General features: G+C 40.2%; 2 protein-coding genes across 11 annotated transcripts in view; one reads left to right on the forward strand and one right to left on the reverse strand.

Moving 5' to 3' along the window:
* gbf1 (golgi brefeldin A resistant guanine nucleotide exchange factor 1) overlaps positions 1-16,843 on the forward strand; it is a 103,007-nt gene extending 86,164 nt beyond the window's left edge. For 4 of the 6 annotated variants that reach the window (XM_062996134.1, XM_062996136.1, XM_062996138.1 and 1 more), the window contains 14 exons: positions 22-93; positions 403-497; positions 958-1,111; positions 1,207-1,432; positions 1,520-1,668; positions 1,971-2,217; positions 4,369-4,571; positions 5,296-5,446; positions 7,153-7,283; positions 7,379-7,480; positions 8,255-8,368; positions 10,022-10,199; positions 10,318-10,482; positions 13,747-16,843. In XM_062996134.1, the coding sequence (XP_062852204.1) occupies positions 22-93; positions 403-497; positions 958-1,111; positions 1,207-1,432; positions 1,520-1,668; positions 1,971-2,217; positions 4,369-4,571; positions 5,296-5,446; positions 7,153-7,283; positions 7,379-7,480; positions 8,255-8,368; positions 10,022-10,199; positions 10,318-10,482; positions 13,747-13,988 (2,229 nt within the window). In that variant the 3' untranslated portion in view covers positions 13,989-16,843. The remainder of the gene's footprint in view (positions 1-21; positions 94-402; positions 498-957; positions 1,112-1,206; positions 1,433-1,519; positions 1,669-1,970; positions 2,218-4,368; positions 4,572-5,295; positions 5,447-7,152; positions 7,284-7,378; positions 7,481-8,254; positions 8,369-10,021; positions 10,200-10,317; positions 10,483-13,746) is intronic. The other 2 variants (XM_062996137.1, XM_062996139.1) reach the window with 1 other exon arrangement.
* Positions 16,844-19,021: 2,178 nt separating this feature from the next.
* The window catches only part of LOC134315138 (core histone macro-H2A.2), a 67,195-nt gene continuing 60,834 nt past the window's right edge, over positions 19,022-25,382 (reverse strand). For all 5 annotated transcript variants that reach the window (XM_062996143.1, XM_062996141.1, XM_062996144.1 and 2 more), the window contains exons 6-11: positions 25,114-25,305; positions 24,862-24,966; positions 24,679-24,778; positions 23,000-23,089; positions 22,687-22,861; positions 19,022-21,371 (exon numbers count right to left, since the gene is read on the reverse strand). In XM_062996143.1, coding sequence (XP_062852213.1) covers positions 21,206-21,371; positions 22,687-22,861; positions 23,000-23,089; positions 24,679-24,778; positions 24,862-24,966; positions 25,114-25,305 — 828 coding nt within the window. In that variant the 3' untranslated portion in view covers positions 19,022-21,205. The remainder of the gene's footprint in view (positions 21,372-22,686; positions 22,862-22,999; positions 23,090-24,678; positions 24,779-24,861; positions 24,967-25,113; positions 25,306-25,382) is intronic.

Consider the following 25,382-nt stretch of genomic DNA (forward strand, 5'->3'; position numbering starts at 1 on the left):
CTTGTTCTTTTCTTATAACAGCATTGTGACCCTGAGAAACTAATCACAGAGAGTAAGTTCCTGCAGTTGGAGTCTCTACAGGAACTCATGAAGGTGAGAAGAGTTTATCCACTAATCCAGCAGTGGTCAGCTCGGAATAACTTACAAAAGTCTATTAACTTTCTAAATTTTTATATATAATACAGTGTATTGCATATTTTAGAAGAGATATTTGCTCAAGTACAGAAAAATTCAACCCCCAAATTCAACTGTATCGATAAATATTATTTCTCTGTTAACTGAGACTTGTTTTATATTTTAACTCAATTCTATACACATACTATAATACCGTTTTAAGATGAGGATGGTTAAATATATTCCATTGCAATTGTATATGTTTATCTCTTTTCTTTTCTGTACAAGGCTCTGATCTCAGTGACACCTGATGAAGAGACCTATGATGAAGAAGATGCTGCTTTCTGTTTAGAGATGCTTCTGCGTATTGTTTTGGAAAACAGGTACAATGACTGCTAGAAAAATCAGGGTAAATTAGGGTGTTTACCATTGACACATAGTACTCACAGCATGGTGAGCTCTTTGTGGCAACAGCTGAACAACCTAATGCAAATTTGTGCAAGTTTCCTGCGCACTTGGCAGTTAACCCATTTTTTTACACCTGTAAAATTCAGTTTACAAACCTACTGTTCCAACTTTTTTTGGAAATGAGTTTGTAAATATAGCGACATATAAGGATATGTTTAAGTATTTTTTTAAATATAAAAAAAAAAATAAAGGATTAATTTTATACCAGGAAATATAGATATCTTTAAGTTTTTTTATGGTTTTCCAGTTTCCAGTTTCCAGTTTGCATTAATTTTCCCCTCTTATTGTAACAGAATAATACATTTTATTAAATTTTTTAAATTATATAAGTTGATGACATTCTGACTGACATTTTCTGTGTAATGTTTCTTCCAGGGACCGAGTGTCATGTGTATGGCAGACTGTGCGTGACCATCTATATCACCTGTGTGTGCACGCTAATGAGACCTGCTTCCTAGTGGAGAGAGCTGTAGTGGGACTGCTGAGACTCGCTATACGCTTGCTGCGTAGGGAGGACATAAGCTCTCAGGTTTCTACAAACATTTGCATCTACACGCACGCCTGTATATAATATGTACACATTATTATTTATGTAATGCGTTTTTATCTTTTCTGATTGTGTAGGTACTGCTGTCACTGCGGTTATTACTGATGATGAAGCCTCACGTGTTGTCCAGAGTTAGTCGAGAAGTGGCTTATGGTTTACACGAGCTGCTCAAAACCAATGCCGCCAACATCCACTGCACAGATGACTGGTACACTCTCTTTACTCTGCTTGAGTGCATCGGGGCAGGTGTCAAACCTCCAGCTGCACTGCAGGTCACCAGCACCAGCCCGGACAGTGACACAGGTAAAGACACAGAGTGCATACCATGTTAAAATGTTGAGTTAAATTCAGTTGCTCTGTTGTGAATTTTAAATACATGCATGTATTTAGGTGCTCAGTCTGACAGTGAAGTGAGCTCATACCACCACAGTGAAGTCACTCTGGATCGAGGATATACTTCAGACTCTGAGGTCTACACTGAACATGGCAAGTCCAGATTACCCCGCTCTGCTACTGAAGTTGATGTGGGCTGGCTAGTGGTGAGTGCATAAAGACGAAATGATGACTTTATATGATTATATACACACATTATATGGTCCTCTCATGAATTACAGCTACTTTAAAATAGGTCATGTAATCAGGGTATTCTATCATGCTCATTTCAATATCGAGACATTTTGAGATTATAGGATACATTTTGAGCTACATAAAAGACATGCATATGGTTAATTTACATTTAGGGTTAGGGCATTTCCTTATACAACTTGGTAAAAGACAGAATTTTGTGCAAATTTCCATAATAAATAACATTTAATATTCACATTTTTGTGTTCTTTGATAGGTTGGGAAGGAAGACTTGGATGGCTCTAAAGCACCAATCGTTTCAGGTTCCAAATCTCAGACTCCTCTGATCAACCAGTATAGTTTAACCTTGGGTCAGGACATGGGCCTGCATGACACAAAGTCGCTCATCAAGTGTGTGGAGTCTCTGTCTTTCATCGTGCGTGATGCTGCACATGTTACACCTGAGAACTTTGAGCTTTGTGTTAAAGCCATTCGAGTGTTCGTGGAGGCCAGTCTTAATGGAGGTTTGTCTGTTTTCTGGTTTGCAATAGTGTGTTAATTTTAACACTCATGCATGTCTCCTATTTTAACTTACAAAGCAACAAAATATTTTCCTTACATTTGTACAAGTTCAGATGCATTCTCCCCAACCACCACTGTCCTTTTTGTTTGTTATTTTCTTTAGAGGGTTTTCCCATTGCATAATATATTTAAACTTTTTGCAACAGAAAACAAAGCACTGTGCTTTTCCACTCGTAACTGGTTTTATTCCAAAGATACCAGTTATAGGGTTTCCGGTATCTGCTAAAATTAGCTCCAACAGGACCTTGCATTTGTCCATTGCTTGCTAGACTTGTCTAGCAAAATTTGTCATTTTTGCCAGCTTATTGAAAAATTGGCCATGAGCAGTGCTGCCAGCCTCACAACTCTGCTGGTGCATTTTTTTAATGAACAGATCTTATTTAATGCCATTGTGTATTCTGCTTCTACTGAAAGATACCTCTCAATATATATAAATAAATAAATAAATAAAGTGTATATATTAGAGTATTTTAACTCAGTTATTTCCCTCACATTTAACTTAAGATAGTAAACACTTAACTGATGTTATGTGGTGGTTATTTCTCATGTCAGCTTGCATTATCGCAGGAGATCGCGGATTTATGTTCCCTACATAGTGCACTAGATAGTGAATTAGACAATTGGTTTATGTTCCCTACACAGTGCGCTAGATTGTATATCAGATTATGGATTTAAAACGTGATCGGGAATAAAGTCTGTGTCGCCTGCGTGCGCGTTTGTGTGCATGAAGCTTTTCGTTACTGGCAACGCGTCAGCGGAGTAATACAGTTGTGGTGTGAAAAGCATAGTTAGAACGCTTCTCAACCAATCAGATTGTAAGGTCGGAACTAACTGTTGTATAATGTGGAACTATACCACAGTGTGAATTCATGCGAGTGAATTAATTAAACATGAATATTATATTAGAGTGCAGTTTGGCACAGAACCTGCTATACCTTAATAGTTTAAGCTACACCTCCAAGTGGCACATATTGGCTTAAAAAGTTGCTTACCTACTTGTATGCCTGAGTTCCATTGCCGGTTTTGCCAGATGGCATATCTGGTTAGAGTGGGTAGCTAGCTTTTGCAGGGCAACTTGCTTGCCACTAACACTAAACTCCAGTGATTTTGGAAGTGCTTTAATTAGAATTTAGTTGTTACTATTGCAATTAATGACACATTAAAAAACAGACTGGGTGTTCCTTCAGACAGAACTTTTCATTCTAACTTCTGACTGGGCTAGTTTTTGTTTTGTTTTTCATAGTGCAGAGGAACAATGCTCTAAGACAGAGCTTCAGGGGATTTGGGACTCTACCTTAAGGGGAATCTGTGTGAAAAAAAGAACACTCTATAATTAAAAACTTCAACTGTCTTTCTCTGAGCTGACATCATAATTTTGCTTCCTCTTATTTTATTCAAACACACCACTATAACAAGACTGCTATGAGCACAGCGACTCCTTTTCAGACCTTATATGTGCAGATTGACTCCTTTGGGATTAGGGAATCTTAGTGTGGTTTTGTTCCATAGCACTGTAATTGGATGTGTCAGTGTGTGGAAGCTTATTGGTGAGGTCTTCCTTAAGCTATATTTTAAGGGTGAGTCATGTAACTTGGGGCAATCTGCAAACTGCGTGACTTGTATGCCCTCGCTCTGTTTATTCCAACCTCTTTCAATCCAGCTCTCTTCAGCAGGCTTAGTTAAGACATTCTGCGCTTTTGACAGTTCCATTAAACATGGGGTTCTCATTCATCAGACGGCTCTTTGCCCTTGCGCAGATACCTGCTGTCAACAGGGCTTTACAGGCTCACTATGAAGGTAGCCGGATCAAAGTGTGCTGTTTTGATCTGCACCAAAGCTAGTGGAAATTTGCCTCCAAAAAGGCAATGTAGTTTTTCTTTGTCATCTGCACATAGGATCCAGGAAAAAAAAATATTTTGATGTGTTCCCAAGCAGCCAGGTTATGACTAAGAAAGGCTGCTGTTAAAAGATAGAGATGTAACTGTACCTGTTGAAAAGTGGAAGTCTATTAAACAGATTGACAAATCAAGGTTTAAAGGTTTGAATGCACTGCTAACTCTCTTTCTTCTTGTGCTTAACTGTGGATTTAACAGGGTATCGTACTCATGAGAAAAAGAAGAACCATAAACACGACTTAAAAGCGAGTCGGTTACGAAAGAAGCCTCGAGAGAAGGAGGGTGTGTCTCGACGAGCTAAACCCACTAGCCAGCGGCCCTCCCGTTCCTATAGTGATGATGAAGAGGATGAGGGGGTGCCGGCTAGCTACCATACGGTGTCTTTACAGGTTAGTCAGGACGTAAGTACCGCAGACCTTTCCCTACTATACTGTCAATCGTCATGCCTGTCGCGGGGTCTCTACGGTGGTCAGGTGCCGGGCACCTCTTGGGACGTTTTTTTGTTTCCATTTTCCATGACATTTTAAGATTGTGGGTACAATATGAGACACCATCACCAAAAAAAAAAAAATGATATGCCAACCCACCAATATTTGAATCCACCAGTACAGTTCGAGTCTCTGCTGTGTTTAATGGGGGGAGGCCAGTTTACAATTTACCTGATGCTACTGCAACAGCGACAGTTAGTCAATATAACAGGTGCAATATAACCACCACCACAATGGGCCCCTGAGCAAGGCCCTTAACCCCTAATTGCTCAAATTACGCACAGTCAGATAAATGCTTCTTCTAAATGCTGCAAATGTAACTCAATATTCCTTCTTGAAATCAATTGGATTACTTAATATTGGTAGATTGAATCCTGATTTACCAAGAATGTAAATGCATGTTAACAGTGGCAGTGAAGTGCCATTTGTACACATCATCTTTTGCATGTTGTATTTTGTTTTCGAAAAATATATTCCATGCACAAATACCCTTTTTTTCCTTTCTTTCAACTCACCACATGGTAAATACAGTGTCTGCATGCTTACCATTTCTATTTAGTTTCTCTATGTATTAAATTGATGCAAAAACATTGCTGAAATTCAGTGTTTGGTTTATAATGCAGCGCTTCTGTTCTAGTTGTTAGATCTGATGCACACATTGCACACACGGGCAGCCAGTATTTACAGCTCGTGGGCAGAAGAGCAGCGCCTTTTGGAGGCTGGTGGAAGGAGAATTGAAGCTGACTCTCAGACTCTGTGGTCCAGTTGCTGGTGTCCTTTGCTCCAAGGTCAGACATACAACGATCCACCATAACAGTGTTCTAGGTCATTCATTCAGTACAGTAATACATTCTAATGGAAATTTTTAATTCACACAAAGTTCATTTGAAACACGTTTTGTGCTTAAAGACACCCACTCACTCACTTGTATTCAACAACTCTGGTTTGTAATGGTGGTGTGTTTGAAAAGTGACTGTCTGGTCTGCCGTTACACAAAAACGGACTAAACGTACTATTGCCCAATATTTTAAAGTGAAAGCATGTTTGATGGAATTTTTAATCTCTGGAAGAACCCTTGGGTGCGCAAGGTGCAGTGCTGTTTTTGGAATCCCAAATTTGTCACTTATCATCTACATACAGACATCTACATCTTAATACAGACATATGTACACCGACCAGCCATAATATTAAAACCACCTCCTTGTTTCTACACTCACTGTCCATTTTATCAGCTCCACTTACCATATAGAAGCACTTTGTGGTTCTACAATTACTGACTGTTTCTCTGCATGCTTTGTTAGCCCCCCTTCACCCTGTATTTTATTGGTCAGGACTGTCTCTGGACCACTACAGAGTAGGTATTATTTGGGTGGTGGGTCATTCTCAGCACTGCAGTGACACTGACATGGTGGTGGTGTGTTAGTGTGTGTTGTGCTGGTATGAGTGGATCAGACACAGCAATGCTGATGATGTTTTTAAACACCTCACTGTCACTGCTGGACTGAGAATAGTCCACCAACCAAAAATATTCAGCCAACAGCGCCCCGTGGGCAGCATCCTGTAACCGTTGATGAAAGTCTAGAAGATGACCAACTCAAACAGCAGCAATAGATGAGCGATTGTCTCTCACTTTACATCTACAAGGTGGACCAACTAGGTAGGAGTGTCTAATAGAGTGGACAGTGAGTGGACAAGGTATTTAAAAACTCCAGCAGCGCTGCTGTGTCTGATCCACTCATACCAGCACAACACACACTAACACACCACCACCATGTTATTGTCACTGCAGTGCTGAGATCATCCACTACCTAAATAATACCTGCTCTGTGGTGGTCCTGTGGGGGTCCTGACCATTGAAGAACAGCATGAAAGGGGGCTAACAAAGCATGCAGATAAACAGATGGACTACAGTCAGTAATTGTAGAACTACAAAGTGCTTCTATATGGTCAGTGAGTGTAGAAACATGGAGGTGGTTTTAATGTTATGATTGATTGGTGTATGTTGCTAATTTCAATAACAACATATTTTGGATTTTAAGATACATTTTGAGCTATAAAAGGACATGTATATCCTTCATAGTGCTTCTATATGGTAAGTGGAGCTGATAAAATATACAGTGAGTGTAGAAACAAGGAGGTGGTTTTAATGTTATGCCTGATAAGTGTATGTCATATTTACATGGAAATAGCACAAAATATAATAATACATTGTGATATGTATTGAAAATGTTCTCATTGTTCTCAGATCCCATATAATTGTAGCACCATACTGTCTGTCACATTCTGGTAATAAAGTGCTTTTGCATATCCTTACCATGAATCTTTAAAATGTATTTTAATCTAGTGTTATCCACACTATATGACTTATTTGTGACTAAATTCCTGATGCCAGTTCTATCAAGTACTGAAACTCCAATCAATACGTGCACACACATTATTATAAAGCATTCACATTGACTGTAAACTTTATGATTTATTGATGTAACTCCTGCAGGTATGGCATGGCTGTGCTGTGATGCTCGAAGGCAGGTCCGAATGCAGGCTCTCACATACCTACAAAGAGCACTTCTTGTACATGATTTGCAAACACTAGACCCAGTGGAGTGGGAATCTTGCTTTAACAAGGTGAGACAATCCCATGTGACAGATTAGATAAACAGATAAAACATTAAACACCCAAAAACTGATGCTGACACACAGTTAAACTCTCTCCATCTCAGGTTCTGTTTCCACTGCTGACTAAGCTGTTAGATAATATCAGCCCTGCAGATGTTGGGGGCATGGAGGAGACCAGGATGAGAGCCTGCACACTACTATCTAAGGTCTGAGTGATATGTTACTATATAAGCATTTAAATCTTAAATATACATTTTCTTTTAACTCTGTTAACTTATAAAGAACAATCAGGATTTGTTTAACATATATAAAGCATATCTGAACAGTTTAAAAGTTTACATATGCTTATAGGGGACAAGGATTTCAGTGATTTAAGCATATGTTCCTGTTCTGTGAATGATTGAAACACGTCTTTGTCTTAAAAAATAATGAGTTTGAGTTCTTACATTAGTTTATTGTGGATTTTCTGAAAATATGCTGGGTCAAAAATTAAGCCAACGATATTACAGAAGTTTTAGACACTCAGATGGTACAGTGATAAAGCACGCTAGCCCACTCCTGCTGAGATTGAGGGTTCAAATCCCAGCAGAGCTATCAGCTGGTCAACACAAACTTGATTGGCTTTGTCAGGGGGGTTGATGGTCAGGGATTGTGGCTGAACAGCCTAGCCATTGGGAGGTGCATTTGTCAGTGCGCTCTCAATGCTGGTCCCAAGCCCAAAATAATAATAAAATCAAAAACTGCCAAACCAGGTATGCGGACTAGCAACTTCTAATTTATATCATGTTTATGTGGTTGAATTACATTTGACAATCAAGACAAATTACAGCATAAAGAGAAAAATGTATATGGACTTTTCTATTAAAAGTAGAAACTACTGTGTATATAAAGACGAATTTGCATCTGCGTAAATACTTTTTGTAAAGATTTACACCTCTCTCTCTTTCTCTCTCTAATATCTGGTTTGCTGGCTTCCTCAGGTATTCCTCCAGCATCTCTCCCCCCTGCTTTCTTTGCCTACATTTGCTGCTCTTTGGCTCACTATCCTAGACTTCATGGACAAGTACATGCATGCTGGATCCAGTGATCTTCTGGTAAGAAGCCCAGTAATCCTTAGCTCTTTTCAATGCAAAGTTTATATGTGATAGCACAATGGCATAAAGTATTTAATGATTTGGTTTTATACTTAAGCACACAGTTTATATTAGCTTGAAAAATTTCAAAAATAATTGTAGCTTTTTAATAAAAAAACATTGTCTATGCAAAATATATCCCTTTCTATAATTATTATGCACACACAACCACCCATTTTTGTTTCACACAGGTTTCATTGTTTGTCCTGTATTACAATATTTGTGTAGTTGTTAATTAATTTTTCTAAATCATTGTTGCTGTTGAACAGCACTGTATTTTATTTATTTTTTGAGCCATTGCTCACTGCACATAATTAAATAGCCGTACATAAACAACTGGTTACAGCTTGTAGGTGGCATAAAAGAAGGTAATTCCCCATATCAGTAAAAAGTTGCAAATTCAGTCTTTGACAATGCCATAGACATGTGTGTCTGGAAGTCCAAGAAAGCATAAATCTGCCCCTAGATGATCTTAAACATGTGTGAGCTTATGTGCACGAATTGAGCAGTTACTTTAGTAAGTTAACTGGTAAAACATGTCTTGGAGCAAGCATATGCTAGCCAAAATTAGAATTCTTACATTTATTGAGGGTTATCTGAAAATATGCCGGGTCAAAAATTAAGCAACCGATGTTACAGAGGTTTTAAATGCTCAGGTGGTGCAATTATAAAGCCTGCTAGTCCACTCCTGATGTGATCGGGGATTCAATTCCCAGTAGAGCTGTCAGCTGGTCAACACAGACTTGATTGGCTTTGTCAGAGGGGTTGATGTCAGTGTGCTCTCAATGCTCTCAAACTTTTTTTTATTGACCATCAAGACAAATTACAGCCTGAAGTACAAAGTGTATATAGACTTTTCTACTGTGTATATACGAGAGAGAGAGAGAGAGAGCATCTGCGTGAATACTTGTTGTAAAGTAAGGTCCATTTAATTTGGTAGCTGGGATTTAGGGGGTGGGAATTGGCAATGACTAATTTAGAAGACAAAATGCTTTTGCGTCTTACATGCCTGGATCCTTTCTGTGTGGAGTTTGCATGTTCTCCCATGTCTGCGTGGGTTTCCTCCAGGTGCTCTTGTTTCCTCCCACAGTCCAAAGACATGCAGTCAGGTGAATTGGAGATACAAAATTGTCCATGACTGTTTAATATAACCTTGTGAACTAATGAACCTTGTGTGTAATGAGTAACGACTGTTCCTGTCATGAATGTAACCAAAGTGTAAAACATGACGTTAAAATCCTAATAAACAAACAAACATACCTGAAATCTAATGAAGGATGCTGTCTAAAACATCCTACCTGTAACTGTTAGAATTACTGTGCACATTTTAACTGCTCAAGTCAATATTTATATTACGTTTCAGATAAGTTATTTCAGTGTCCAAATAACCAGGAAAATGCAGTTTTCTTGGTCTATGTTTATCATATTTGTATAATACAATCATGTGAAGTATATAAAAAACAGTTGACACAGACCACTACTGTCAGATTTCTTTACTCAGGTAACTTCCACTGCATAGTAAGCTATTTGTTTGTCACATTACGGACTGCATTGTACGTACCAGACATTGTTAGATCGAACAACCAACCAACCAGCGTTTACTCTTCTTTGTAGTTTGAGGCAATCCCTGAGTCTTTGAAAAACATGCTGCTGGTGATGGACACAGCTGGGATCTTTCATAGTGCTGACTCACGTACAGGCTACTCGGACCTGTGGGAGATTACCTGGGAGAGGATTGACTGTTTTCTGCCCCGTCTCAAAGAGGAGCTCTTCAAACAAGCAGTCATGCCTGGTAACCCAACACAGATTTATTCAAATCACTCTGTAACAAACTCTAGTCTGGCAGCTTTTGACCTTAGGTGCTAACTAGTAGTTATTAGCTTTAATTGCTGTGCCCTGTGTGTTTGTAGAGCCTGTACCTAGTGTCCCTGTAGAAGCTGCAAATCCTTCGGTTTCCATTTCTTCACCCTCCCCTCCCATGCCATGTTCTGCACCAGTGCCAGCTGCTCCTACAGAGCCAAAGACCCCAAGCAGACCCGCATCACCCCAGGATTTGCCAACACCCAGTGCCAATGGTGAGCTTTCAGGAGTGCTACTACAACATTAGGCAGATGGATCTTAAACTTTTAAGAACTTTAAACTAATTATTTTTAAACAATTAAATTTAATTTTAGTTTTAAACTTTCCATCTTTACCATTATTAAATATATTTATTTATATTGAAATCTGAAATGACCCCACATTCTCCTGCCGTTCTGTTTTGCAGGCCAGCTAACTAGATGATAATAGCCATGTTAGCTCACTTTTGTAACACACACAAACTAGTGGGATTCTCACTTTTATATAAGCATTACCCTGTCATAATACATTTGTGTTTTTGGCATTTGCCGGACACTATTGTTCATGGAGAGGTAGAAGTGCTACACATGTACCGGAACCTCTATTTTATCTGCATCCCAAACTTAATAGTACTGTATTGAATGGTATATCAGCTTAGTTCCTCATGTAGTATATGGGCCAGCTAGATCATGTAACCTTGGTATATTTACATCCTTAAAACTACATTACAATAAAATATACCATCATAACCAACATGCATGTGGGTAATATTAGCATACAGCTACTAGGCACTATAGCTAATGCCATAAACTGAATTGAATTAGTCTGAGTATGTTTATGTAGAGTTTATGTACAGTGTATCACAAAAGTGAGTACACCCCTCACATTTCTGCAGATATTTAAGTATATCTTTTCATGGGACAACACTGACAAAATGACACTTTGACACAATGAAAAGTAGTCTGTGTGCAGCTTATATAACAGTGTAAATTTATTCTTCCCTCAAAATAACTCAATATACAGCCATTAATGTCTAAACCACCGGCAACAAAAGTGAGTACACCCCTAAGAGACTACACCCCTAAATGTCCAAATTGAGCACGGCGTGTCATTTTCCCTCCAAAATGTCATGTGACTCGTTAGTGTTACTAGGTCTCAGGTGTGCATAGGGAGCAGGTGTGTTCAATTTAGTAGTACAGCTCTCACACTCTCTCATACTGGTCACTGAAAGTTCCAACATGGCACCTCATGGCAAAGAACTCTCTGAGGATCTTAAAAGACGAATTGTTGCGCTACATGAAGATGGCCAAGGCTACAAGAAGATTGCCAACACCCTGAAACTGAGCTGCAGCACAGTGGCCAAGATCATCCAGCGTTTTAAAAGAGCAGGGTCCACTCAGAACAGACCTCGCGTTGGTCGTCCAAAGAAGCTGAGTGCACGTGCTCAGCGTCACATCCAACTGCTGTCTTTGAAAGATAGGCGCAGGAGTGCTGTCAGCATTGCTGCAGAGATTGAAAAGGTGGGGGGTCAGCCTGTCAGTGCTCAGACCATACGCCGCACACTACATCAAATTGGTCTGCATGGCTGTCACCCCAGAAGGAAGCCTCTTCTGAAGTCTCTACACAAGAAAGCCCACAAACAGTTTGCTGAAGACATGTCAACAAAGGACATGGATTACTGGAACCATGTCCTATGGTCTGATGAGACCAAGATTAATTTGTTTGGTTCAGATGGTCTCAAGCATGTGTGGCGGCAATCAGGTGAGGAGTACAAAGATAAGTGTGTCATGCCTACAGTCAAGCATGGTGGTGCGAATGCCATGGTCTGGGGCTGCATGAGTGCAGCAGGTATTGGGGAGTTACATTTCATTGAGGGACACATGAACTCCAATATGTACTGTGAAATACTGAAGCAGAGCATGATCCCCTCCCTCCGGAAACTGGGTCGCAGGGCAGTGTTCCAGCATGATAATGACCCCAAACACACCTCTAAGATGACCACTGCTTTATTGAAGAGACTGAGGGTAAAGGTGATGGACTGGCCAAGCATGTCTCCAGACCTAAACCCAATAGAACATCTTTGGGGCATCCTCAAGCGGAAGGTGGAGGAGCGCAAAGTCTCGAATATCCGCCAGCTCCAAGATGTCGTCATGGAGGAGTGGAAAAGCATTCCAGTGGCAACCTGTGAAGCTCTGGTAAACTCCATGCCCAGGAGAGTTAAAGCAGTTCTGGGAAATTATGGTGGCCACACAAAATATTGACACTTCAGGAACTTTCACTAAGGGGTGTACTCACTTTTGTTGCCGGTGGTTTAGACATTAATGGCTGTATATTGAGTTATTTTGAGGGAAGAATAAATTTACACTGTTATATAAGCTGCACACAGACTACTTTTCATTGTGTCAAAGTGTCATTTTGTCAGTGTTGTCCCATGAAAAGATATACTTAAATATCTGCAGAAATGTGAGGGGTGTACTCACTTTTGTGATACACTGTATCTACCTGTAACACACAGCTAACAGGCAGCCTATATACCGATCAGCCATAACATTTAAACCACCTTGTTTCTACACTCACTGTCCATTTTATCAGCTCCACTTACCATATAGAAGCACTTTGTAGTTGTACAATTACTGACTGTAGTCCATCTGTTTCTCTGCATGCTTTGTTAGCCCCCTTTCATGCTGTTCTTCCATGGTCAGGACTCCCACAGAGCAGGTATTATTACATGGTGGTGGTGTGTTAGTGTGTGTCGTGCTGGTATGAGTGGATCAGACACAGCAGTGCTGCTGGGGTTTTTAAATACCGTGTCCACTCACTGTCCACTCTATTAGACACTCCTACGTAGTTGTTCCACCTTGTAGATGTAAAGTCAGAGACGATCACTCATATATTGCTGCTGTTTGAGTTGGTCATCTTTGAGATCTTCATCAGTAGTCAGAGGATGCTGCCCACAGGGCGCTGTTGGCTGGATATATTTTTGGTTGGTGGACTATTCTTAGTCCAGCAGTGACAGTGAGGTGTTTAAAAACTCCATCAGCGCTGCTGTGTCTGATCCACTCATACCAGCACAACACACACTAACACACCACCACCATGTCAGTGTCACTGCAGTGCTGAGAATGACCCACCACCCAAATAATACCTACTCTGTGGTGGTCCTGAGGCTATAGAACTACAACGTGCTTCTATATGGTAAGTGGAGCTGATAAAATGGACAGTGAGTGTAGAAACAAGGAGGTGCTTTTAATGTTATGGTTGATTGGTGTATATTCATTGTTTTGGCAGACCTTGTTAGCCAATAACTTAAATGTAGAATATGTTTTTATATATAAATATGTTTTGTCACTCATGTCACTCAAGCTGTAAGGTCACACATACCTACATTTTTTAAATTTTGGTTAGTCAGAGCTTTACATAGTGTTTTTAAGCAATCAAAATCTGTGAGTGATTAAGATCCTTCTCTCTTACACCCCTCCCCCCACCCCAAAACCTTACAGGTGATCAATTATCTCCGGTGGCCTCCACCCCTGCGATGACCACTCCAGTGAAGAATTGCTCAGAGTCCCTGTCTCCCCTCAGCCAGTCTCCTCTAATACTTCAGCCCTTAGCCTCTCCACTGCAGGTGGGCGTTCCTCCTATGTCCCTGCCAATCATTCTCAATCCCGCCCTCATAGAGGCCACATCACCTGTACCTCTGCTTCCAACACCACGTCCAGCTGACCCTGCTGAGGTCAAATAGAAGACATTAGTCCCTTTTTGAGAAGAACGGTGAGGGGAAAGAAGAACCTCCTTCACTGCTGTTCTTTTGCTTCATTGACATCATCTACCTGCCTCAAGATCAGTACCGACTAATACATTAAATTAAATGAGGCCAAGACTTGAAAATGAAGCATACAGTGGACAGAAAGTGGAAGTGACATTATGTGCTCCTTATTCCCATACATAAACATGCTCACACTAAGGTATATTACACCCAGTGCTGTTGATCCTTCAATAATCCAGTCTGCACAGATATTATTTATTTTGATTAAGAATGCAGCGCTGGAATGTGAGGAGCAGAAACACAAAGCTGGTAGAAGGTGAAACATTCAGGATTACATTTTTGTTCGTTTGTGCAGATGTCAAGTTGATACTGTAGTAGAAGAACATACACATTAAGTTATTTGCTTTAGGTTTATCATAATAATCTTTACTAGATATGACTTTTGGCATTCAAATCAGCAGCAACATTTAAATGTTATCTAGCATCGACCAAATGTTCATTCGCTGGTCAAAAGTGAGCATTCTTGACACTAGCTAATTGCTGGATGCTTGACTTTTGTAGTACCATTTCGCTAGTGTATGATCTCCCTCCACATTCATCATCATTGTTGTTTTTATGATAAACCCTAAATTTAAAGTTTTGACCCCGTTTAACCAAGTCATGAATCAAAACATTTGTAGTTGTCTTTGAGGTTACTAAGCAAGAGCTTGTATGCTTACAATGAGTTGGATCTTAAAGCATGAACTACTGTTCTACAAAGCAAAGTGATGAAAATATGGTGGTGACTGTACTTTTATGCACTACTTAGCAAGTACTATGTGGTTTAAGATTAAATTTAATTTAGGAAACAGTTACTAGCTGTTATTGAGCTTGTCACCTTCACTACAGCAATTCAAAGTACCAGCCGTGACCTGGGAGCAGAGCTACTGAAACATATAGCTGTCCTTATATGCTTTCTTTTTTTTTTTTTGGTAAATTTTTGGTCCTAATTAGGGCTGTGGTGGGTCGGCCACTCAAAACACACTTTAGAGACTGTGAACGGAGGCAAGGTGCAAACTCTGATCTCTTGGGTTCTGGTGCTATGTTCTATCTATGCTACCTAGTTTGCCATCATGATGCGACCTAAAGTAGAGTGTGGTTACATGCACACCGATACTATTACTAGTAAGACTTATTTTTTACTAGTAAGACTTATTCTAGTAAGAATTTTTTTACATTTTAGCCCAGTGATCTACAGCTACAGGTTTTCTACAGCTGTACTAATATACACAGAGATCAGAACAGCACCCTAAACTATATACTACCATGCTAAATTATATGACAAAGCTTTAGCGGTGTAGACGCATGTGGTTTGAGAGACAGTTGTGATTCATAAGATGCAGTCTATTATATTGTGTCAATGCACTATTGCAGTCATTTTCAAGCTTAATTATGCACCGAGATGCATTTAAAGCAGTTGATCTTATCTTTTTTACTTTGATGGGAAAAATGTAAGCCAAAAAAGGGGACAACTTCCCGGGTATAGAGTTCCCACTGATATCACTTCTTAGCCACACCACTTTGCTACTTGTCTGAGTAAAGGCCAAGTTGCCTCCTGTCATACTTCATCAGCTCTAATTAAATATGAACGACCAATGGCAAGGTTGCTGCTGCTATGAATGCAGGGTCCGGATTGCACTTTGTCAAAAAGATAAAACTATAAAACGACTCGAGTCCACACAAATTATGTCCAATCTTATTACACTGTCTAAATGATCTTTTGTTTACATATCTGGTATGTAAGGTTTTTACATTTACATGTGTGCTCAAAGCAAATCATTATATACACATTTAAAAAAAAGTTTGTCCTACATTTAATTATGTGTTGATTATCTGATGAAAATAGGCCCTTCATTAAAAAAATATATAAACATAAGTAAAAATTCTATATTAATCTTACACAGGGTCAGACGAGACCAGCTATGTTGTCATTAATGCCACACATTCCAGAATTCTTACCAAGACTACTCGCAGGCAGATTAAATCTTCTGTGTTGTCGACAGAAATCTGTATGTCAGGTTTAATCTTAATTGTTTTTAGTTTTGATAGGTCTTAAAGAGATTGTCAACTGAGTACAGTATTGACGTCACATGTGCATTAGTTCCTATTTCTCATGTTTGCGTAATTTGATGTTTAAGATTTGGGCTGATTAGCCACATTTTCTTGACTTGAATCTTGACAAAGAAAGAACATATTCATTATAAATTATATAAACAATAAACTTACAGGAGAGAATTACATGTTGAGTTAGCCATGAGGGATTCAATGATATTATACTCAATAATTTTGACGCTAAAGATGCTTTGGACTGAACTGGAAATTTGCTGGTTTCTTTTAAAATGAAAAACATAAACAGTGTCACAGGATCATGAAAGGAGAAGGCCACAACTTCTAACTGTGCTATAGTTCAAAAACTTTAGTGTTAGTTTTAGTAATGGACTACCTTGGACCTGCACAAAGCTCAGCATTCCTCTGTGTGATCTGAAGAACCTAAAGAACATACATTATGTGCCGAGCTGAAGAAATACTAAACAGCAGAAGTTTAAAATTATTCAGAAACAGTTTGCTGTTAAACTAGGATGGAACCTTCTTGTACCAGACTGAAGCAGACTGTCTCAACAGGTGGCAGTAAAGAGATGGATTTGTTTCCTCTCCTACAAGTCATGTGCTCTTGTTCTGCATTTTAGATCAATCCAACAGTAATTATTTAGTCATTTAAATTAAAATACACATATATGTATATATAAATAAAATGTACTTTTTACAATCTAATAAATATATGGTAAACAGAATAGCGTTCGTTTTTATTATATATTTCAAATATAGTTGTGATATACTTTGCATGCCTGGTATTGATGCTTCTCCAACAATTTAATGGTTGTGGACCACTGTTATGTCACAGAAAATTCAATACAAGTGTATTTTTAATTTAATTTGGGCGGCACGGTGGCTCAGTGGGTAGCACTGTCGCCTCACAGCAAGAAGGTCCTGGGTTCGATCCCCAGGTGGGGTGGTCCGGGTCCTTTCTGTGCGGAGTTTGCATGTTCTCCCCGTGTCCGTGTGGGTTTCCTCCGGGTGCTCCGGTTTCCTCCCACAGTCCAAAAACATGCCACCAGGCTAATTGGAAACGCTGAATTGTCCTATAGATACCTAGCCGCTAGATGCACAAACCAGTGCATTGTAGTACCAGTCCCAAGCCAGGATAAATAGGGAGGGTTGTGTCAGGAAGGGCATCCGGCGTAAAAACTGTGCCAAATCCCGCCGGCGACCCCTAATGGGAAGAAGCCGAAAATGCCGACCCCGTAATCGAAAAACGGGACAAAGGCTGAGGAACAAGAAGAAGAAGAATTAATTTAATTTATTTTAAATCTAACTGGTGTCATACAGTGTTATCCTAACATTAACTGTACTGTGGAAATGTGGGTGACAACAAAATTTGGACGATGCAGTTGAGTAGCCATCTGATAATAATTATTGATCGAGTAATTTACATTTACACATGTGATCTAGGAGTTGCATCAGTCTGTCTGGCAACTTAATTAAGTAGGTAGATTACAAATGTGCGGCGGCACAGTCGGTCGGTGAGTAGCACTGTCGCCTCACAGCAAGAAGGTCCTGGGTTCGATCCCCAGGCGGCGTGGTCTGGGTCCTTTCTGTGCGGACTTTGCATGTTCTCCCCGTGTCTGTGTGGGTTTCCTCCGGGTGCTCCAATTTCCTCCCACAGTCCAAAAACATGTAGTCAGGTTAATTGGAGACCCTAAATTGCCCTGTAGGTAAGTGTGTGTGTGTATGTGTGTCTGCCCTGCGATGGACTGGCACCCCGTCCAGAGTGTTACTGTGTTTCTTGCGCCAATTTAAAAGCTGGGATAGGCTCCAGCAAAATCCCCCCCCACCCCCACGGGCCCTAATTGGATAAGCAGTTGGGAAAGTGAGTGAGCGAGTAATCGTTTAGTAATTGGTCAAGTCACCCTGGGCAGCTAGTTTACCCAGCAGTCTTGTTAGACAAGGTTTGGTTTATTTTGCAAATTGTGATGGACCAATTTTGGCTCATTCCCTCTACCAAATGTTATGGCTGTGTATAGTAATTTAACAGTATTGCTTCACTCGAGTAAGGTCAACATTGGGGGACCTAGGAAAATTATTGTTTAGTTTACTTTATTTTAAATCATTGCACAGTTTTGTGAGCAGTGAGCCCTGCTTAAAGATTTTTCCTCCTGACCAGACTGCCAGTCCCTGCTACTAAAAAAAAAAAGCATCTTGTGATGCTGTTGCCACCATTATTTGAATAGGCTTTGTGCTACATGGCTGATGTCCTCTTGTTAGATTTACACAGCAGATACATTCTACTTTAGTTTCCTCAGAAGATTATAGATCTAATACACCTTTATTGATGCATTTTCTCCCAATTTTACTCTCGATTTAGCACACTCAATTTGTCTTCCACTGCTGAGGGATACCCGATTGCATCCAAGGAGAGCACGTCGCTGTACACGCCTCTTCCGACATGCGCACAGCCCTCCTCTTCTCGCCCCTGCATTCTGCACAGGTGTCTCTTCCGCCAATCAGGGTCCTTACACAGCGTATGAAGATCCCACCCCACACATAGTCCCCGGCCCCCACCCTGCAGATATGGTGGCCAGTTAGTATCTGCTGCAGGCACTGTCCATTGTGCCCACCAGATGGTGCCCAGCCGGCACCATGGAGTTTCGAGTTTCGAACCACGGAGTTCAGAATCTCGGCATTGGTGTGCTAGCGGAATATCCCACTGTGCCACCTGGGCGCCTCATTGATCCTTTTTTGTCCCAAAAAGACAATAACCAGAGCTTGTCCAAACTGCATGTTATGCCACTGACAATTGCAAAAAATGACCTCTGCTTAAATACATGCAGATGTACGTAGGTATTATAACCAAACCCAATGCTACAAATCAGATACACTGTTACCTGCAGATAAGAGTCTGGCATACAGTGTAAAACATCTGGTTTTATTTCAAATCATAAAGAGAAACACTTTTTTGCCTTTAGTAAACTAACAGTATTAGAAACTACACAGAAAATCTAGCTGAAAAACAGTGACCAAAAGACTTTGTACAACATGGAATGTTAAAACAAGATCAGTCTAAGAATTCAAATGAAACAAATGAACTTCTTAATGGGTGCCATAAAGATAACAGTGTAACATAAATGCATACAGCACTTCACTCACATACATAAACCGTTTTTTATACACGTTCTGTATCTTCTGAATCCCAGATATCTACAACATCTTTAATCACACAACACATCATCTGGAAAACCAACAGAAATCCTGCTGTTAGCCTGGATGCTAATGCCAGTCAGCTTTACAGGTGTATAGTGGAAAAAGTTCATTTTTGTTCATAACGTAATTCAAAAAGGAAAACTGTCATACATTTTATTTTTATTACACATAGTAATAGACATTTCAAGCCTTTTTTTGTTTAAAAGTTGATCAGCATAGCTTACCGCTTATGAAAATAAGACATCTAGTATCTCAAAATATTAGAATACACCGAGCAGGCATAACATTATGACCACTGACAGGTGAAGTGAATAACACTGATTATCTCATCACGGCACCTGTTAGTGGGTGGGATATATTAGGCAGCAAGTGAACATTTTATCCTCAAAGTTGATGTTGTTAGAAGCAGGACAAATAGGCAAGCAAGGATTTGAGTGAGTTTGACAAGGGCCAAATTGTGATGGCTAGACGACTGGGTCGGAGCGTCTCCAAAACTGCAAAACTTGTGGGGTGTTCCCGGGCTGCAGTGGTCAGTATCAATCAAAAGTGGTCCAAGGAAGGAACAGTGGTAAACCAGCGACAGGGTCATGGGCGGCCAAGGCTCATTGATGCATGTGGGGAGCGAAGGCTGGCCCGTGTGGTCCGATCCAACAGACGAGCTACTGTAGCTCAAACTGCTGAAGAAGTTAATGCTGGTTCTGATAGAAAGGTGTCAGAATACACATTGCAGTTTGGTGTGTATGGGGCTGCAAAAGGGGGACCAACACAATATTAGGAAGGTGGTCATAATGTTGCGGTCATAATGTTATGCATCATCGGTGTATGTCCTAAGATCAAACAGAAAAGGTAGTAAATTGTAGTAATAGTGATTAGTGGCCCTCAGTTCATCTGTGTTGCTGGGTCAGGTGTTTCTCATCTTCCTCTTGTCAACATCTCATAGATTCTCTATGGTGTTCAGCTCCATAGAGTTTGCTGGCCATTCAAGCACAGCAATATCATGGTCAGCAAACCATTTAGTAGTAATTTTGGCACTGTGTGCAGGTACAAGTCCTGCTTGAAAAGAAAATCGGCATCTCCATAAAGCTCGTCAGCATATACAAGTATGAAGTGCTCTATAATCTCCTGGTAGACGCTGGACTTCCAGACACCTTGACCTTGAATTCTGTGCCTCTCCACTCTTCCTCCAGACTTATTAAATTTACTTCTGAGTAATTAATTCTTAATCTGAAAAAGGACTTTGGACCACTGAGCAAAAGTCCAGTTCTATTTCTTCTTAACCCAGGTAAGACGATTCTGATGTTGTCTCAGATTCAGGAGTGGCTTAATAGTAAGAATGTGGAAGTTGTAGCCCCCTTTCCTGGAGACTTCTGTTGCGTGATGGCTCTTAATGCACTGACACCAGCTTCAGTCCACTCCAGGCTCTTAAAGTTCTTGAATCAACAATCCTCTCAAGGATGCGGTCATCCCTGTTGCTTGTGCACCTTTTCCTGCCACATTTTTGTACTCCAATCAACTTTCAATTCATATGCTTTGATACAGCACACAGCCTTTTTAGCAATAACCTGCTGTCATTTACCCTACTTGTGGAGGGTTCTGATGAACTGTCAAGTAAGCAGTCTTCCCAAAGATTGTTGGGTTCTGAACTGGATACACTGTATTTATACTCTTGAATAGTAATTTACTCAAATTCGAAATTTGAGATCTACAATAAATATAAAATGTGTTAGTTTACCTATTTGAATTATGAAAAAAAATGTAGTTTTTCCACAATATTGTAATTTTTTAGATGCACCTGTATATAACTGGAGGGGTTCACGTACACAGAACTCACCTGATGAAACAGACTAGCATCCAGGCTAAGCAACCTACCAACAAATCAACCGACTGCTGAATCATCATTTGCCATCCATCTTGGCCATTTCCTGCAAATAAATCCCAATGCTCTCACTGTCAAACAGTACAAAGTAAATGTTCTTCAGCGAGGAAGTGGTTGCTGAAACAAAATGGTTTGAAATGGCCTTCAGTATCAGCTGTGCTGCGGTTTGCTTTGGAAATCCGTTTCTGAAAAAAGATGAAAAGAAAACTTAAAATTTGTCAATAAATGAAGCAATAACTGAAATGACCAAATTTCTCAGTAATCAGGGTTACAGCTGGTGAATTGCTGGTTTAACCTCATGTTGATTGAAATGAAAAGGATGTAAAGTAGTATAATCACCCAGAGAAATAATTACATATGTGTTGTTTAGTGGCTATAATGAGCAACGTTCTCTCACAGGATAGGATGGCACCACTCCTACTTCTTACTCCTATTGATCCTATTCAAATTGATGTTTGCCAATCATGGACATCTGTTAGCATTGTGTATCAAAGGGGGTTAATTCAAGCTTGTTGGCTGTAAACTGGCAATGACTATGGACAAAATTTAATAACTTGTGTCCTTTATTGTTATTTCATGTTTTTACAACTGCTTTATCCTGGTCAGGGTCACGATAAGTCTGCTTTCCCCAGAATCATTATGCTCAATGCAGAGACACACCGGATATGATGCAAATCCATCACAAGGCCTTGAACATCAGAACCCCAAACACCCCTCCGACTGGCTGATAGCACTGCTGGGGATTTGAACCTTCTGAGCTAGAGCAATTTGGGTTAGAGCTCCTTTGTTGTTATTTGTTCAACAATTCATTTTCAATCCCCTTAGAAACAATTTAAAGATGCATATCCAACTTCTGGAAGTAAACTAGAGTACCCAGTGGGGATTAGTGGAACTACTCACAGACAGATACATGACACGAGGATCAAACCCAAGTGCCCAAAACCTTCCATGTTGTTGGGCATTACCCATACTTCTGCATTACCATGCTACTTGCTTGTTAAATGTTTATCGCTTATTTGTTCATACTGCACTAAGCACAAGGTGACAGACCTTTGACAGGGCAGCATACATTTATTTCCTTACATGTAAGGGACCTTTAAAGTAGCCAGTCCTCTTGGTGGAAGAAAACTGGAGTCCCCTGAGAAAACTCACACTGACAGAAAGCAAATATGAATTATGTCAAAGACGGTGACTGGAGATGAAGTTGAACCCAGGACCCATGTTGCTGTGCAGCATCCACTATACTAGCTGAACCACCAGACCATCCCTATTATTAATACTGTTTTTACTAGGGATGGACTGACCTGACAATGAACTGGTGTTTGGTACCTTCAAAGTTCAGTTACTGTAATGTGGGTTCTGATAGCCAAAATGTAAATCTTGTGTATTAAAATAGAATTGAATTAGTAAATACTTTATTATTATTTTATTATTACAGTAAAAGGGTGTAGAAATATTTTGTATGCTAGAAATGTAAAGACACCAAACAACTGGGCTGACCTTCCAGCGGGCAGAGAGGGAAAGGCAACCGATTTGAGCTTCTTCTCTTCTGCAGCAGAAAGGCAGTTCTTTACCGTCCTTTCCAGCTGATCCTCACATTTTTCAGAGCCCCACTGAGGAACATTGCAGTGGATGATGAAACGTGCTGCCATCCCACTGGCCTGGCTTACTGCCACTGAAAAAAAAAAAATACCACTGTTGAACAGGTTGCAAGTTGCACAAGACCAGAAAGTTACCAGACTACACTCAAACCTCATCATGTTCTAGTAAAAACACATTTATTAGAGAATACAATTCATTTTGTGAATTCTACCTGATGATACATCCAACGGGGCTTGTGCTTTCCTCAGTTCTTTTACAGCTTCCAGGAAATCTTTTCCTCCAGCCTTTTCCAGAGCATTACCTGTGCCACACATAGAAGTAACAGTAATGATCCAACAAGAATTGTTTGCACCTTTTCAGGACACTAAATACAATATCATCAACCTATATAATTGAGATAAATGCCTGATAAATGACTTCAACATAAAGGTGGGCAGCATGGTGGCTAAGTGGGTAGCACTGTCGCCTCACAGCAAGAAGGTCCTGGGTTCGATACCCAGATGGGGCACACCGGGTCCTTTCTGTGTGGAGTTTGCATGTTCTCCCTGTGTCCGTGTGGGTTTCCTCTGGGTGCTCCGGTTTCCTCCCACAGTCCAAAGACATGCAAGTGAGGTGAATTGGAGATACAAAACTGTCCATGACTGTGTTTGATATAACCTTGTGAACAGATGAACCTTGTGTGATGAGTAACTACCGTTCCTGTCATGAATGTAACCAAAGTGTAGAACATGACGTTAAAATCCTAATAAACAACATACAGGTACCTGGTTTCCTCCCAACTCTTAAAAACATGCAGGAATGTGGGGTGTGTGGGTGGGGTCTGTTTGTGAGAGTGAGAGTGCACCACATGCATGTCTGATTACTGAGCACTTCAGCTACCTCCAAACTTTCATTACACTGACAAGTAGGTGAACAGGCTACACTATAACTTGCCCATAGGTGTGGGTAGGTCAGTACATAGCTGAGTGAGTGATGCTCTCTAATGGATTGACGCCCTGAATGATTGTATCATTCATCAGCATGTGAAGGAAGTGGCTAGTGAAGATTATTGTTGGAGATGATAAATCTTATTATAAGCTTTAGGCATTATTTCAGAACTATGGGCACTACTATAAAGTTGGTTACCCTTGTTACAGACTCCACTTTAAATGTTATTTAACTACAAAAGTATTAGTGATTTTTAATCACTAAGACCTGCTTTTCTTGGGGTTTTGGGTGGGTTTATTGTCAAAGCTCTGTGCAGGCTCTATGCAGGCCTGAGCTTTTCAGAGAATACACTGTCAATGCTCAAAAGTCCAATTAGGGCATGCTTTACATTACTTGGGTCATTTAATACTGTGATCTTCAAAAATGATCTTGTTTTTGGCATTCAGCAGACGCTTTATCCAAAGCGACTTACAGTACTGTGACAGTATATTGTCTAAGCAACAAAAGGTTAAGGGCCTTGCTCAATGGCCCAACAGTGGCCACCTGGCAGTGGTGAGGCTTGAACCAGCAACCTTTCGATTGCTAGTCCAGTAGCCTAACCACTAGGCTACAACTTGTGTCCATGTTTCTTCTAGAAACAGTTTGCACATTCACTAGTGAGGACAGTTTTTAGATGCCAAAGGATTCGGCAATCAGCCAACCTGTTCTGTGAGTCCATGTAGCTTATGGCTGTCCATAGTTGATGCATTTACACAACAACACAGCAATTGACCAGGGCAAAAATTTGACATCCTATGACGATGAAGTGCTAAGTGTCATCAAGCTTTTCACTCTGACTCATTCTACTGCCTATGTTGGTCTATGGAGATGCTTTGATGTAGTTTGTATCTGTTAGCAATCTGACTAAAAGCAAAGCGTGTCCACATACTTTCACTATTAATCACCAGATTCCGGTCTACTTACCCACTGCATCTTTCAGATCAATCTCTGCATTGGTGGGATTAATTATTCCCTCAACCTTTATGGTTCCTATTTTGCTGATGTCACTCTCTGCAAGAGACAGCTGGTACAGATGATAAGCAACATTAGTGTTGTAGAACAGCATGTGAGTGAACACCAAAATGACGTGCAACGACAAATCCACACCTTTTGTCCGAGGAACAAACTCTTAGCTGAGAGAACAGTGAATCCTTCTCCTGGTCCGTCCTCCATTGTTGAGTTAAATCCATCTTTATCATTCTCTGCACTCTTCTGCAAGCATATGTTACAAATATGGTGTTTTTACAAGGTTTTAAGGACAACCAAAATACCTTTGTGTAAATGTATTAAATAATCATTTAAACATCAGTGTGAGTGTGTTATGTTGAGGTAGAAAGAATACATGAACACTGGACTGACCCTTGGTTTGCGGCCTGGTTTTCCTCTGCCCTTTTTGGGGGCTCTCTTGCCACCCTTGGCTAATTTCTCCATCTTTTCTGGTACAGACAGTTGTGAATCCACTTTCACTCTCCCTCCTCTCTTCTTGGAGAGCAGCTCAGGGTGGATACGAGGTAGGACGCCACCGTTTGATATGGTCACCCCTCTAAGAAGCTGGGAAACAACATGCATGTGATATACATAAACTGTCTTTGTTGACATTCTGGTTGTGTAGTAAATGCTGTTCAGAA

The sequence above is a fragment of the Trichomycterus rosablanca genome, chromosome 5 (genome assembly GCF_030014385.1).
Source record: "Trichomycterus rosablanca isolate fTriRos1 chromosome 5, fTriRos1.hap1, whole genome shotgun sequence".
Taxonomy (NCBI): Eukaryota; Metazoa; Chordata; class Actinopteri; order Siluriformes; family Trichomycteridae; genus Trichomycterus; species Trichomycterus rosablanca.